Source organism: Mustela lutreola, chromosome 8 (genome assembly GCF_030435805.1).
Source record: "Mustela lutreola isolate mMusLut2 chromosome 8, mMusLut2.pri, whole genome shotgun sequence".
NCBI classification, from domain to species: Eukaryota; Metazoa; Chordata; class Mammalia; order Carnivora; family Mustelidae; genus Mustela; species Mustela lutreola.
Genome location: NC_081297.1, coordinates 126,399,119 through 126,415,073, shown reverse-complemented (window position 1 = coordinate 126,415,073; position 15,955 = coordinate 126,399,119). Strand labels below are relative to the sequence as shown.

General features: G+C 35.9%; 2 protein-coding genes across 9 annotated transcripts in view; one reads left to right on the top strand and one right to left on the bottom strand.

The window, feature by feature from the left end:
• Nucleotides 1-4,063, top strand: part of LOC131839280 (uncharacterized protein C3orf20 homolog) — a 121,051-nt gene extending 116,988 nt beyond the window's left edge. Inside the window, exon 14 of the mRNA XM_059186555.1 lies at nt 3,855-4,063. Coding sequence (XP_059042538.1) covers nt 3,855-4,001 — 147 coding nt within the window. The 3' untranslated portion in view covers nt 4,002-4,063. The remainder of the gene's footprint in view (nt 1-3,854) is intronic.
• A 981-nt stretch (nt 4,064-5,044) lies between these two features.
• The window catches only part of VEZT (vezatin, adherens junctions transmembrane protein), a 74,261-nt gene continuing 63,350 nt past the window's right edge, over nt 5,045-15,955 (bottom strand). For 7 of the 8 annotated variants that reach the window (XM_059186547.1, XM_059186549.1, XM_059186550.1 and 4 more), the window contains one exon: nt 5,045-14,602. In XM_059186547.1, the coding sequence (XP_059042530.1) occupies nt 14,088-14,602 (515 nt within the window). In that variant the 3' untranslated portion in view covers nt 5,045-14,087. Of the gene's footprint in view, nt 14,603-15,489; nt 15,663-15,955 lie in introns of those variants that run through there. The other variant, XM_059186553.1, reaches the window with a different exon arrangement.

The following is a 15,955-nucleotide window of genomic DNA, read 5'->3' as shown; positions in this document are numbered from 1 at the left end:
CAGGAACTTTAACCCAGGTATTCTGCCTCCAAACAGAGTGTTCTCCCCCCGCTGCACTTAAGCAGCCCTCCAGGATTAGTCTTGCGTTAGATCACAGGAAGGGCTGACCGGCCCTGGAGACCAAAAAGGGCCTAACAGAAGTTCTCAGTCCGATATAACTAGGCATGTTCCTCTGTCTCACCACTGTCTGAACCTGCAGGTGCCAAATCTAAGTTTGTTCTTTGGAGCTTTCTTGACTTCTGTGCATCATTTTGCACCATTGATCGTGTTGTTGAGACCCTCTGCTTCTCTGGCTTCCATATCACATGTCCTACTTCTGTCCCCTTGGCCATGGGTTTTTAAACACAAACTTAGCCTGGACAGTAGCTTATATTTATTAAATGTCGCTCTTACATGGCACACATTGTCCGAACCCCTTTACATGTATTCACACGTACTGATTTATTTAATCCTCATGATAATCCTATGAATCAGATGGTACTCTTGGCTCTCTTGAAAAGATAAGGAAATTTAGCAACAAAAGAAAAAATATACTGGACTTCATCAAAATGACTGATGTTTGTGTGTCAAAGGACACTAGCAAGTAGGTGCCTGGGTGGCTCAAGTGGGTTGAGTGTCTGACTCTTGATTTTGGATCAGATTGTGGTCTCGGGTCGGGAGTATTCCAACTCCCTGACTTATGTTCATGACTTTAAAAAAAACAACTCCAAACGCTGACATCTCCCACTCTGGATCTTTCTCTTGAACTTAAACTCATATATCCAACATATATCTAAATGCCTACCCAGCCTTTTCACCTAATGGTTAACAAGTATTTTATACTTAATCTATCCCCAAACAGCTCCATTTCTACCCAGACCTCACTGGCTTCCCTCACCCCCTTCCTGCGTGATCGCATTGTACAAAAAAGTACTCTCCATCCTCCATATCCTCTTCCTTGGCTTTGTTTTCTGTGGTGTTGACCACCTCCTAACTCCCAGTATCTTGTCTGGCTCTTCCTCTAGTATTCAGTGAGGGCAGAAACTTTCTTGTTCGTCGCTCTGTTGTAAGCATTGAGCACAGTGCCTGGCACGGAGCACACTCTCAAACTGATTGGCCATGATAGCCTTGGTTAGTTCAAATATTAAGGGAGAGGGTGTACCTTATAGAGTTTTAATTAAGATAGGTTATGTGACAGATAAAAGAATTCTTCAAAACCTGGTACCCAGGGGGAAAATAGTATCAGGGGTCCTTAGTTGATAAAATGCTGGGCACCTCTGGATTAGGTTATTCCAGGTTTTGAATTTCAACTGAACTTCAACTCATGCTATTTCAGCAAGAAAAAATTTTGAATTTGGTACTGGGTCTGGTCCTACTATTGTCTGGACATATACAAACTTAAGGTTTTTTCTAGTTCAACATTTTTCTGTATTTTGATCAGGTTGTTTTTACAAGAACTGAACGTTGTAGCCTTTCTCCTTTTCTCTAGGCCCCGCTTCAGGGTTAGCCTAAGAGGTGACAGCTTGAACACACACAGAATGATAAGCTTTTTCTTATATGTGAATAGAAGCCCAAAATAGCAATGAAATCCTACAGATCCTCAACTCCAAATTTTTCTTTCTTTTTTTAATGATTTTATTTATTTGAGAGAGAGTGAGAGAACACAAGAGAGGGAAGGTCAAAAGGAGAAGCAGACTCCCTGCCAAGCAGGGAGCCCAAAGCAGGACTCAATCCTGGAACTCCAGGATCATGACTTGAGCTGAAGGCAGTCGCTTAACCAACTGAGTCACCCAGGTATCCAACCATTTTTTTTTTTTTTTAAGATTTTATTTATTTATCTGACAGACAGAGATCACAAGTAGGCAGAGAAGCAGGCAGAGAGAGGAAAGCAGGCTTCCTGCTGAGCAGAGAGGCCAATGTGGGGCTCGATCCCAGGACCCTGGGATCATGACCAGAGCTGAAGGCAGAGGATTTAATTTAACCCCCTGAGCCACCCAGGTGCCCCAACCAATTTCTTAAATTACATTTTTTTTCACTTTTATACCAGTATTTCATATTTATTGTGGTGGAAAAAACCTGTTACCCTATGTCACTGTTTATGGGATTATCACTATTAAATTCTTCATATCTTAGTGTATAATATATTTTGTATATTATAATCTTGTCATTAGCTATCATTATCAATGTATCATAGCTTCATCTTCTAAGTTCAGGTAAGATAAGTTAAGTGGCTTCATGGCTAATAGCCAGGCAAGTGTGTTAAAGAATAGAGTATTTTAGATCAAGAAACAAGATATAAAACAAAAGATTGATACTTTTGTTGCTAGGGGTGCCTGGGTGGCAGTCATTAAGCGTCCGCCTTCAGCTCAGCTCATAATTCCAGGGTCCCTGGATGGAGTCCGCCTTGGGACTGCAGTCTGCTTCTCCTCCCTCATCCACTCATGTTCTCTTTTCCTCAAATAAATAAAATCTGTAACAACAACAACAAAAAGATTCTTTTGTTGCTGAAATGAAGATAAAGCAGAAAATTCTGTTCCTATAGAGGAAACCTCGCAATAGGACATTCCTTTGTAACGAAAAGATTATGCCATCTAAGAGGAAAGGAGTAACATGCAATCACAGGGAACAGTTGTTCCTTTTAAATTCTTACACTGCCCCCTCCCAAGTACTAGTATTTACTTTAAGATGTAAAATATGCTTAATTTTTAGCCAGAACCAGCTACAATTTTTTAAACTACCATCATCCACCCCTACCACTTTTTTTTTTTTTTTTTTTTAAGATTTCATTTGAGAGAGCACACACACGACTGGAGACATGGGACTTGATTCCAGGATCCAGAGATCATGGCCTGAGCTGAAGGCAGGCACTTTAACTAAATGAGCCACCCAGGTGCCCCCCTCACTACTTCTTTTTATCCCCTTAATGTCAAGGTTGAATATTTCTTAGGCTGCTCACCTGTGTCATAAATATAAGCACCTTTTCACCCTGGAATAGAATGACAAACTTGGCTTTATATAGGTCAGTTGTTTTCTTCATTAAGAAATAGAGAATCTAAAAATTTTAGCCCTGGAAAGGAATTTTAGAGGTCCAGTCCAATTCATAATTAATGCTTTTTTTTTTTTTTAAAGGATTTTATTTATTTATTTGACAAAAAGAAACACAGCTAGAGAGGGAACACAAGCAGGGGGAGTGAGTGAGAAGCAGACTCCCCACAGAGCAGAGAGCCCGATTTGGGGCTTGATCCTAGGACCTCAGGATCATGACCTGAGCCGAGGGCAGACACTTAATGACTAAGCTACCCAGATGCCCCAGTGTTTTTTTTTTTTTTTTTTTTTTTTTAAACAGAGGAAACTGTACCTTGGAATCATTTAATGACTTGCCTAAGTTTTAGAGTAGTTTTATCCATAATCCAAGTCTGCTGACTTCCAAATTCAAGGACTCTGTACTCTGTTCTTGAGTTCGGCTGTAAAATGAAATGCATCTGTAGGTGGCTGATGATAAAGATGTCCTTTACAGCTGGGGAGGACACTGGTTCTGCATTCCATGTGTGTAACTTTGAGAAAACTGCTGAGCCTGTCTCCTTACCTTCAAACAGTATGTTCAGGTTCTAGGAACAGGTTTGATATCTAATATTATTTTGTATATAAATGCAAACATTTTATCATGGGACACATTTAAGACCTATCCACAAGTATGTAGGGCTAGGGTGCCTGGCTGGCTGTCAGTAGAGTGATTCTTGACCTGGGGTCTTGAGTTCAAGCCCCATGTTGGTCATAGAGCTTACTTACAATTAAAAAAAAAAAAAGTTCAAAAAAAAAAGTAGGGCTGATTTTTATATGAATAGATTCTGAAAATGTTCTATTCATTTTTACAGATGTATGTTCGTGGAAAATTAGTATTTGCCAACTTTATTTTCAATGGTTATAGCACATCTGCTAAAGACCTTCAAAAGCAAATTGTGAAGACAAAGAGTGATTATCATACAGGATATTTCCTACCCAATGACTTCAGGATCCGGTAGAGTGATACACATTCTCTACCTTATCTTGTACTTTTCATTAGTAAATCCCAGAAAAGGGCCAAATGTCAAGAATTGCCTTTATGAATGTTTGTTCCTTGCTTCAAATCTTTTCTGGAAAGAGGTAGTTTATCCATTTCAAAATTCTGTTCAAGTCCATTTGGAGGCATCACTGAGCTTGCCAACAAGACACCATGAGCAAAGCTTACCTTCAAGGGTTGAAAAAACTTATGGACAAGAAATTATCACTGAAATTGAATGGTAGTGTATAGGTCCCAGGAATACTGTGGGGATTCAGTCCCTTTATGAATCTTGTGGTAGATGAATGTAAGGAGATAGTAAGCAGTGGGCAACAGAACGATACTGGAATGGTGGGAATATGAGGATAATAAACAATGGGCATGTTCACTGGAAGATATCAACTGCTTCCACATGTCCCCTCTACGCAGCACCTGTTTTTCTACTATATAAAAACCAGGTCATGGACATTTTTATATTGAACTTTTTTGTTAAATACATTTTTGTAGTAGTAAAACAAACAAGTAAGTAAAAGTTCAGTTCAAGGAAGGCCACTTTTTCTTTAACCAGCATATAAGGTTCAAACCAATCATTCATTCAATTATGTAGAACAAAATTATGATCCACTAGATCATTTTAACGTTCTTCTTAATTCAGTATGTCTTTTCTGTCAGGGAGGTCATACATGTCAACAAATACAACATGATTAGACTGTATCCAATGGCTGACAATCACTAAGAAGGGTGAAAATGGAGCTTTTAAAACGCATCTCCTGTTTTCACTCTCATAAATTATCATGTGAGCCACTTTAACGGCCAAACTAACTTAGACTAATGAACCCATGGCTTTCCTAGAAAATTGCCATCGTTTGTCGGTATATTTACAAATTCTGGAAAATACTATAATAGAGATAAAATAGAGATAAAAGGAAGAAAAAGAATTTTTACCTTTTGGCTAATTCATGTCGGAAACACCAGAATAAAAAAAAGCACACACACACACACACACACACACACACACACACACAGAAGACACAAAGAAGTACAGATTTTATTAGAGACTTGTTAAGCTTAGGAGGAACAACAGTAATGCAGACATATACAAACCTGTTCATTCTTGTAAAAATCTCTTAAAGATTTGATATGATAAAATACATCAAGTGAGAAAGGCTATTATAATCTCAAGTCTTCAGGTAGGAAATGTACAGTTCTACATAAAATATAAGTAGTCAGAAAGTAAAAATTAAAATATCACTGAAAGAATATTCTTAAATGATATTTTTTAAAAAATAGAGCTTAACACTCCAGTGTTAAATGAAGAAGGAAGACTGACTACAGAAATTTACTATGTAAACAAGCCTGAACCCTGTTAAGATAGTTCACACATTCCTGTTTTCAGTGTTCATACAATGTTAAAAGAGAATGCACACGCCCTCCCCCCCAATACTGAGAACACTTACTGTACATAAACATAAGATGGATTGACACATTTCAGGCTGAATGCAAAATGCCATAAATTTTGGAAGACACTAATATAAAGACACTATTTAAATTCTAATATAGTTCATTAGAAAAAACAAATCCAAAGAAATGAAGTATAAATTAAGAGTGAATTTATAGGACAGTAAATGCATTTAAATCATGTGACATTAAAAGGCATCAAAATCCAAAGAGCTTCAGATCCAAGGTCTACTATTTTATCAATATATACATATACTAACATGTGTAGTGTTTTGATTTATGTAAACAGGAAACATTGTGCAAACAGGAAAACACTGAGAAGGGTAAACACAATACGATTTAAAAAGGCAAAAATAATAGAACCCACAGGATGAAGCATCTATGTGATGAATATGGTACAGAACTAATCCCAGGGTTGAATTCTTCAGAACGAGCCTCAAGCTCACAGTGCTATTTTAAAGGATAACTCATTGATCCAATTTTTCTGGTGACAAGGCTTAGAGGAACAGCACAGTTTGGAGCTCTTTTCATAGTTGGGAGTCCCTGATTTATCTGCAGTTATTTCAATCATAGTCTAAACCTATTGAAATGTCAGTATTACCAAAAGTATACATTTCCACTGTGTATCATAACCTTTGGATTTGGGGGCTTTTCATGCCTTTTCAGAAATCCTGTCCTCAAATTAAGTATAGTAATGTCACAGTTCTGATGTGAGACCATGTGATGAATCAAGTAGGTCACAATCTTTTAAAAATCCAGAGCAGCAGGGTACAAAAATAAAGAAACTTACTAAAAATCTTATTCTGCAGAATACGTTGGCAATCTCTGAGGTATTAATCCATTTCCACTCTATCATCCTAGCTTGTTTCCATCAACCATAGCAGATTCTGAATCACAGCTTACAATGAATCTGACAAGCGACTTGGTATCTACAAATCAGACTAAGGTTCTTCCCAGACTTAAACCTAAAAACCAAGCTCCAAGTGATATGGTGGATTCAATAAGATTAAAAAGACATTGGCCTCCAGAATCAAAAACTTAAAATTAATTGGCATTGGAGTTACAGGGCAAAGACCAAATGCCTTTCAGAAACTGCACAATTGAATGAGACTGTTATCATATTGTTGAGTAGAAAGTGAAAAAAACAAAACAGAAACCATTAATTTGGGGGAGAAACTTTTTTCTTCGTGGCTAAATTGTTTAACCATAAAATAGCGATAGAGATCTGATAAGAACAGCTCTCCCACCAGCCATTAGTAATAACCATATTTCATATCACATTGCTACTATGATTAATTACTATAATGTCAAAGTCTGATAGACTTTATCTTGCTATCCATCATTATTCCTTTAATTGGAGAAGGATTAACCAACCAATTTTTGCAAACTGTCACACACATACAAAGAAAAATGAGTTTTGGTGAACGTAGGATGTCTAGTCAGCCTCAGATTCTCTTCAGTCTTCAAACACTTGATGTTCCAGGAATGATGCGCGAGTTTAGGTTGGTTCTAGGATAGGCCCAGGGGCCTGGTTTGATCTGGGATCCCTGGGACCATACCTAGAACAAACCCAAACAAAACCAAACTCCTTGGGAGTTCTTTCAGCTCAGGTGACTTCTGGGGTTTTCACCCATATGGACCTCCAGGGCTGTACCAGGACCATATAGCAATCTTTCAGGAATGGGAGTGGCATTCCTGGAGTTTTCTGTACGTTGCCAGGTGCTAGTACTGTGCAGAAAATACTTTGACTTTAAAAATGGAATTAATCTTAAATTTACTTGGGAGAGGAAAAAATATATCTAATTTCTCAGGATAGCATCAAAAATAAACTTATAAAAAGACATGCTTTAGTTTTAGAAAAGATGTTCAAAGATGAAATAAACTCATTTGTAGGCAGCCAACCTTTAGGAAATGCTATAAAAGTAAAAAATGTAAAGTTTAAAACAGTAGAATTATCCCTTATATTGAGAAACTCTTAAGATACAAATATGAGGGGAAATATGTATTTCTACAATGACTGAGAGAATATATTCATTTTGAAAAAGTGTGTCAGAAGTATACACAACTGACTGTCCTATTTCAATAACATGTTTCCCACGTGCCAAATGAAATTCAGTAAATCGCGATGAAACAAAGTAACTCAATTGCTGACACGTTAAAATGTATAGCATTTTTAAAAATAGCATATGCATTTTAATTTATCACACATTTTAGGATTTCCATAAAATCAATTCCTTATTCATAAAATCAACTCCTTCATGCTATGCTTTTGTATTTATGAATCCTGGAATCATTTTATCCTCTTTTTGACTTCTAGTAATTACACTAAGTAGAATCACTTTCCTCTCACAACTACAGTCAAGGAGAATTTTTCTCCTTGTACCACCAACCAGGGTTTAGCATCACGGCTACTCTGTAGTGGGTCTCAGGACACGGGTTTGGGTCATCTATTTTTAAATGAGAATTATATCATAATTCCCTTCCAGTAGGATATGGATAATTTAGGTGATGAGTCATGGCCACAGACTGATTTTCCAATTACCTTGTATATGATGGATGGATGAAGCAATGGATGGACTACGACATAATCAGCCTCTTGGTAAAACTAAGTTATTCAAAGGCAGGCTATCCTTTTCTAGACAGATTTGAATTTTAAACTTGCAAGCATTATAACATGCACATTTCATGTTTATTTTTAATTCGAGAGAAAAATCATCATGCGTACTTAACATATTAAATGATAATTTAAACATGCCAAATATAGAATGACACTGGGAATTTAGTCATTCAAATACCTGCCTATATCATTAGATCTAACACTGATAACTTTTGGCAAGCTTTTAACATACATTTCATTGAGAGAAAACAAAGACACAGTCTTAAAATCCTGCATTAAGAATAAATTCTTTGGGGGGTAAAACTGCCTAGAGTCTAAAAACCTTATTACTTCTCAGCTCTCTGAGATAAAAATAATGATCATTTTGATATTTCCCAGGACTTAACCTACTTCATGTTTCAGAAATGAAGATGCATCTCTATAAAAACAAAACCAAACTAGCCAAGGACATTCTTAGCAGCATGTGGTATCCAATTCATTTAGAGAGTACTGCAGAAAATGCTAATTTGAGTGGACTGGTTTTAATCAGAGCCAAAAAAAAAAATTGAAGGATAGAATATAGAGAAGGTAAAGTATAGAAACAAAATGATTCCCTTTGTATAATAACAGCTCTTCTATTTTGAGAGCAGGTACTGAACTGAGTAACTTCATTTCTTTTAAAGATAATGAAATAGGTAGTGAGTAATAGATAGCCACAAAATCCATGTGTTTAAGTATAATCCAGTTTTCTAGTCTTCACCAAGTCAGTTTATTCTTACTTTATACATTACTGTAGCTGTTTTAGTTACCTGGTTTCCGAAACTAAAGCAGACTAGAAGGAGCATTACGAAGGTGGAGAAAGGCCATTGCTATGGGTACACTTAAGCAAGCAGTAACTGCAGGAATTGGAGGAATCAGAACTACTAACAGAAAACAAAGACAAGAAAATGAAAAAAGCACAGCAGAATGCAACCACTTAGGAAAAGGGCACATAGCTATGATAACTTGTTAATAATGATCATTCTGACATCAAAAAAGATTAAAATGATTTTCATATATTGTTTAATAACACAGCAATGCATACTGTTTTAAAAGGGATTACCTTCAGAAATTATTCCAAAAATTTTTAATGCTTAAAGGGGTTTAAGCTCTATAGAAAACGTGGATATCCAGAATGAATCATTCTCCAAATATTCAGTTAGCCAGTTTTTACCAAATTAGCCATGCATGTTTAGTCTCAAACTTATAGTTCTAGAACATAAAATCTTGGTGAACAGAGCTGGAGTCACATTTATAATGCTCTAAGTTTTCAGTCTATGTCCTATACTAGGAACAATCAACAAGAACAAAACATTTAACATTTTCCTAAAATATACACAATGATTTGTACAAAGATGGTAGCTGAATTTTCTTTTACAGCTGAATTCATTAATGGAGAGTCCTAGGAACATTAACGTATAAAAACTGGATTAATACCTTAAATATATGGCAATCACATATTCAACCAAGTATTTTTAGCAAGTTTTTAGTAAAGAAGGAAGAGGCAAACAGAAGTATGCTAAGCAGCCAAACAGGTCCCACAAAGTCCATGCACTTAACTGACAGAAAAAGCCCCTTAGCCTTCTTTCAGTCTACTTACTCTTATTTTAGACACAATTCTAGCAAGCTTGGAAATCCGGTTTCTCAGGCCACAGCAGACTAGAAGCAGCAAATCAGGGGCCTAGTGCAAGAGGCAGGCACCCAAGACAGCAGCAAAAAGTGACAGCTGATTTTAAGGAAAGATAGAGAAACCGTGAACATGAGACATAGCTCAAAAAGCACAGCATTGCAGGGTCACAGAGCAGGAGGACACATAACCTCATCCATCTTAGCAGTCCCTAAGGGTGCATTTCTGTTTACCACCCCATGATAGGAACTAATATTCTTAAAGATGACAAAGAAAAGGTTATTAGATCCTTAATATTCTAGAAAAAAGTACGGAAGGTACATTCCATAAGTTTTCCCATTCAACTATTTAAAAAATTGTTATGAATAAATGAATTTGCCTCACCTACATGAAGAATTAACTCATGCACATTAGTTACCTGTCAGTGGTGCCAGGTAAATTGTTACTGTATTTGGGGCATTTTTTCCATATTTTCTCTTCCAATTTATAAAGCTTTGTAGCTTTCATTTTCTCGTGTAAGTGTGAATTACACAGACATGTTCTTATCCACATAAGTGGAAGAATAAACCAACCTTAGTTTTGCCTGGTTTTCATTCATGGCAGGCTATCTACTTAAGTTCAAATAATGACTCAGCTGAGCTATTGTACAGTCTTAAGGCATTTAGTTCTTGTTTCATTGTTTTGTTTTGATATGGAAACAATGTATTAGGATTAAACTAAATCAGTTGAACTTTTCTCCCCCACATGATTTCTAATAATTTATCAAAATATTTCACATTTTATATTACTTATAGTATATAAATAAAAGTTGGTCACCAGAGTGAAATGACTCCAGGGTCCCTTCTAATTGATATCCCATGGACTTAAAACTTTGTGACATGTATCAGAACTTTATTCTGTTTATGCTTTAACATAAACAGAATTTTATGTGAATAAATTCTCCCCCTTTATTATGTGAATCAGAATATTACTATTTATTTTTTTAGAGAAATTTTTTAAAATTTTTGACCTATTTTACTAACATAACCAGATCTTGTATTTTTCAGACTCAAAAGTTTCACTTCTTGGGGTGCCTGGGTGGCTTGGTTGTTTAAGTGGCTGCCTTGGGCTCGTGTCATGACCCAGGGTCCTGGGATCAAGTGCTGCATCGGGCTCCCAGCTCAGCGGAGGGCCTGCTTCTCCCTCTCCCTCTGTTGTTTCCCCTGCTTGTGCAATTTCTCTCTCTGTCAAATAAATAAATAAAAATCTTAAAAAAAAAAAAAGTTTCACTTCTTTTTAACTACTGCTGAGAAGTCAGAATTTACCAACATCACTTAGCAATCCAAGGAATGTGGTATTTTCTGGAAAAACACCCCATGACATTATTAGGTCAACTCTACCCATAGCTTTTAAACGATGGATCTCAGATTTAAACTCAAGGCATTCCTTTTGTATGAAAAACTTAAACCCATATTCTTAAATTTTCTTAGAAATTTGCCTTAAATGTGTTTCTCCTGACTTGTCTCCAATAACTTGAGAAATCAAACCTGAGTCAGTACATCAGTTCTTAATTAAATATATTCAAACATACAATTTTAATGAAGTACAATTTTAAAGAAGACTTAACTTGTGAAGTCAGATGATACAGACAACTGAAAATATAAGCAGAAGATCACAAATCAAACACCAACAAAAGACTGGCCCAAGGTATGCCAGATATGCAGGGTTTTAATGAAAGCTGAAAAAAAAATAAGAATTTTAGGTGTGATAACTGTTACCAAATCATTTACTACCATGATTTTCCTTACTTCAGGCAAAGAGTAAAAATATTGTCTTCAAGAGAGCCCCAAATAGCTTCTTTCATGGATTCTTACATTAAGTACTAGGTTTATCCTGGTAAAATAAACTATGGAAATGTTCATGTTAAAAGCTATTAGGATATTACTCCTAACAAGAATTATCCTGTCAAAATATCACTGTAAAATTTGGAAAGCACAATTACAAGCGTTGCATCCCAAAATATTTTTCCCAGAGAGCTTCTTTTGGAAGGAGGATGGCAACAATTAAAACTAGTCAAAAGCCTGATAATAGAAAGTGAAATATTCTTATAAAAGTAACAAACAAGAATACCTACTTAAAATTACATTGGCCTATTTGTTTTTATTTCCTAAGGTATTCATGGCAAGGAAAACAAAGTCGTAGACAGAGATTCTTAGATTTTTACTGCACATAAGCATCACCTAGGTCTCATTCCAAAATGACCAACTAAGAATGGATTGGGAATATGGCCCCAAATCTGCAATATAAAAACAAGACCTCTAATTTATTCTAAGGTAGGTGCCCCGTAAAAACCCAAAAAACAAAACAAAACAAAACAAAAAAAACCAAAAACCTGAGAAACACTGACTTTTAGACTATTATAAGAGAAAACTAGGAATATTCACAGGGAAGGTAATATTTTATCTTAGAAACCATTTAAATGATGAAAGAAATTTTGAAAACTACACAAAAAAAGGTACTTCATTTAAAGTCCCAAGATCCTTATATCATGGTTTCAACAAGTAGAATTTTCATAGAATTAAGTTAACAACTAGTAAATAAAACAGATCACAGACTGGAAGATTAGGAATTCCTGATTAAAATCAGTCTTTTAAAATTAAAAAGTATCACCCCAGCACTGAATAAAACTGATAAAATATTATGAAGATATTTTCCCAAACTGCTATAATAAAAATAATACAATAAAAGAATTAAAAGTTATTAAACTCTAGTTCTTTCTGTGTTAAGTTCACAGATTAAGAAAAAGATTACCAAGTTTTTCCATAATTGCCTCCTCTAAGTCCAAGGAGAAGAAGAGTTGGCAAACTAAGTAATTTATAAGGAAAATATTATTTACGAATATAATCGTCAGGCTCAAAACAAGATTTGTTTTTTTCTTGAAATTTAGCTAACCATTGCTAAGTGAGAAACTGGGCCCACCCTAAGATAATCCTAAGAGCTTAATTATGGATAAGTCCTAGAATTTTTGGCAATAGGCAGAATTACTTAGTGTTCAGAGGGTCTCTACTATTCATATAAAGCAGAACCAAGTTTTTCCTCAGGTTAAAAAATAAATTTCCCAAGATTACTGAAAAAATTAAATAAAAATCTCCTCAGTATACATAACTCTACTAAGTCAAAGGGCTAAGTTTACAGGAATCTAAATGTTTAACTCTGAAGACAATCTATATTCATTGTGTAATCTCCTTGGTAGGACAGCAGCAAAAATTACTACTCCTATACTCTTCCCAAGTAATGTCTATAAACTATGTCAGTGCGTAAGGGCTATAGGTTTCAAGAAACAATATACTCCTGAAAATGTCACATTTTGAAAATGCAATCATTTAACACTGGACAATTTGGAAAGCAACCTCTTTTACGAGGTAGTTTGTTAATGAAGTATTAAGGAGACAAGGATGCTTTCCAGGAAGCAGACAGAATGTTTCCAGAATCTCAATAAAGTGGAGAGGGTATAGCCTCAGCAGCTCAAGTGACTGGCTTATGTTAGTGGCACCCAGTGATCTACAGGCAAACCTACACAAAGAACTTGCTGCAAAGTTGAGAATGGGGCCTTGAACCAAAGAGATCCCACTCTGACATCATTCCCTATTAGTTATAACACGAACAGAAGATAAACACAAAAAATAACTGAAAGGCTAATTTTTAAAACAGTACAATGTTTTTCTTTTCATGATTATTAGGACATCTTAAAATTAACTACCAAATACAGGTATGAACAAGGAAACGTAAGAAACATTTCACAATCCCAGTACTTTTGACACTACTTTTGAGTTCCAAACCCCAGTACACATTAATTGTATGAATTCAATTTTTTTTTTATTCAGAACCTGTATCTTTAAGACTGGTATAAACAAAAATAAAATACAAACAAGTTGTTATTAACATAATAGCTGCAGTTATTAACTGCGAGAATACAGTAAAAAGGAGTCATACTAAATGTTAATGTTCTTGCAACAGAATTATCCCAGTCATTTTAGCAAATTCTGGCAAGAAATGATAAATTTGTTTCTTATTAAAAGTACCTAAAGAATTCCCAAGATCGATCAGTTGTACTGCAAGTAGAACAGCAGTTTATTTGAAAGAGCCCTTACCTTTCTCTGACTTTCCTAAAAATTTGCCATTTACAGGTTAGCTACTATTTTCAGAGCAGTTGTTCAAACCAGGGTTCTTGCTGTAAATTCACATCTCAGCTTTATATATAGTAAACTTAACACTCGTTTTCCCTTTCCAGTGGATCACCTATCTAGTGTTGAAGCTAAAACACCTGCATAAAAGCAACAATTTAAAACCCTTCATGTAAATCTTGGTTCTTACTTCTCTTCTACCTCATTTTTATTTTCTTGTATTATTTGTTCTTCCTCCTCATCACCAAAAGTCTGTTCCTGCATGGTGGTAAAGGAGAGAGATCTAGCAGCCACTTCTGCAGCAAGACCAGCGGTGAAGGTAAAATCCGGTGACAGCTGGAGCCGGGCCAGCCTCTGCTTAATGGAGGGCTGTAATAAGTCCCTGGGAGCTGGAAGGGCAGTGGACAGGCTATCTACATCTGCCTGCTGACATTCCTCTTCACTCTCACATTGGTAACACACTCTTTCTTCAGCTCCTTGGAGGAAGACTTCATTTGCAGAATTGTCTTTATTTTTACCATCTAGAGGGTTTTCAGATAAATACTCAGTCCTACTACTTATTTCATTGTCAGCTGTGGAGGGTTTACTATTTTCCTCTTCAGTATCATTTTTACCAACTGTCCCCATATCTGAATCCACTGATGGTTCTGAATTACTTATGGGTTCCACTGGGTCTACAGGAGACAAGGATTTCAACACAGCTTCAAAGGAAAAAAAAAAAGAAAGAAAAAAAGAAAGAAAAGTAATAACTAAGGACCCAGCAATGATTTAAACTTTAATTTAAACTCCAGTAATTTTTTTCTTATAAAGAACAATAAATAAAAGCTAAATAAAACTTTCTAGTAAAATCTGTATGAATTTATAAATCCAGAACTTTTTATAAGAGATAGAATGCCTAAGAAATGAAATGAGATGGGGTAATGATGAAGAAACACCTCACACGTTCTCTTATTCAAAACATTAAAGCAGTGGTTCTCAAAGTGTGGTCCCAGACCAGCAGCATCAGTCATTACCACAAGGTTACTGGACAGAAATGCACACTTTCGGGCCCCACCCAGACCTACTGAAGGGGCACTGTGGGTGGGACCACCTGTATTGACAAGCCCTATGCTTGACTCTGATACACATTGAGGCTTGAGAACCATCTTATGAAAGAATAAGCAGAGTGATTTTTACTGATAATGTGTCAGTTAAAAGGCCTAAAGTCATCCAGATAATAATCACGATCGTCAGCACATATATATTTACAAGTTAAAACAGCATGGAAAAAAATATGCACATAATTCAACTTACTTGCCAACCTAATAAGACCCTGATGAAAGTAAAGCCATAACTTCTACACATTTTGAAATGTCACAGGAAAAATAGAAAACAAAACCTGGATTCAAAATCAACTATTGTACAAAGCATAATACATAAATATCATATCCATACGGCAGAAGTTGTCCTTTCAAGGAAAATGAAGATTTATTTAGCCCCTCTTGATGTTAGTAGGCAGTGGGTTGCTTGCTAGGCAGTCTCTCCTCCCAGTATGAGGGGTTAGTACAATACAATATATTAGGAAGCATGACGGAAGAAAAGAAAGTGCTTCTTGAAGATCTGGCGTTTATTTAAAAAATAATTTGTAAAAGGTGTCCATTTCCAAGAAACAGATCCCTAAGCTGCAGTAACTCCACTAGGGAAGCAGCAACAACAGAAAAAAATGGCCACAGCAGGTTCCAGTGTAGAATATCCCTCTCTAATTCCATTCGGACTTTACCCCTGTAGGCAGAGATGAAAACAACTCTGGAAGATGTACTGAAATTTTTCATGGAAAAAAGCATTTTATGGTATCAGCAGCTTTTTACTTATTTCCACAAACAAAATCAGCATTATTGCCCTTTCAAATGTAAACTACCAGAAGCACATACCTGAAAAAAGACACACATTTCTTTCATTATTATATCCTTGCCCATATTGTCAATAGGAGAATTTTAAAGCTATATGGAGAAAACACTAAGCAATAAAAAGGATACAGGTTTATATACAATGCTATTTGCAGTCTTCCCATACAT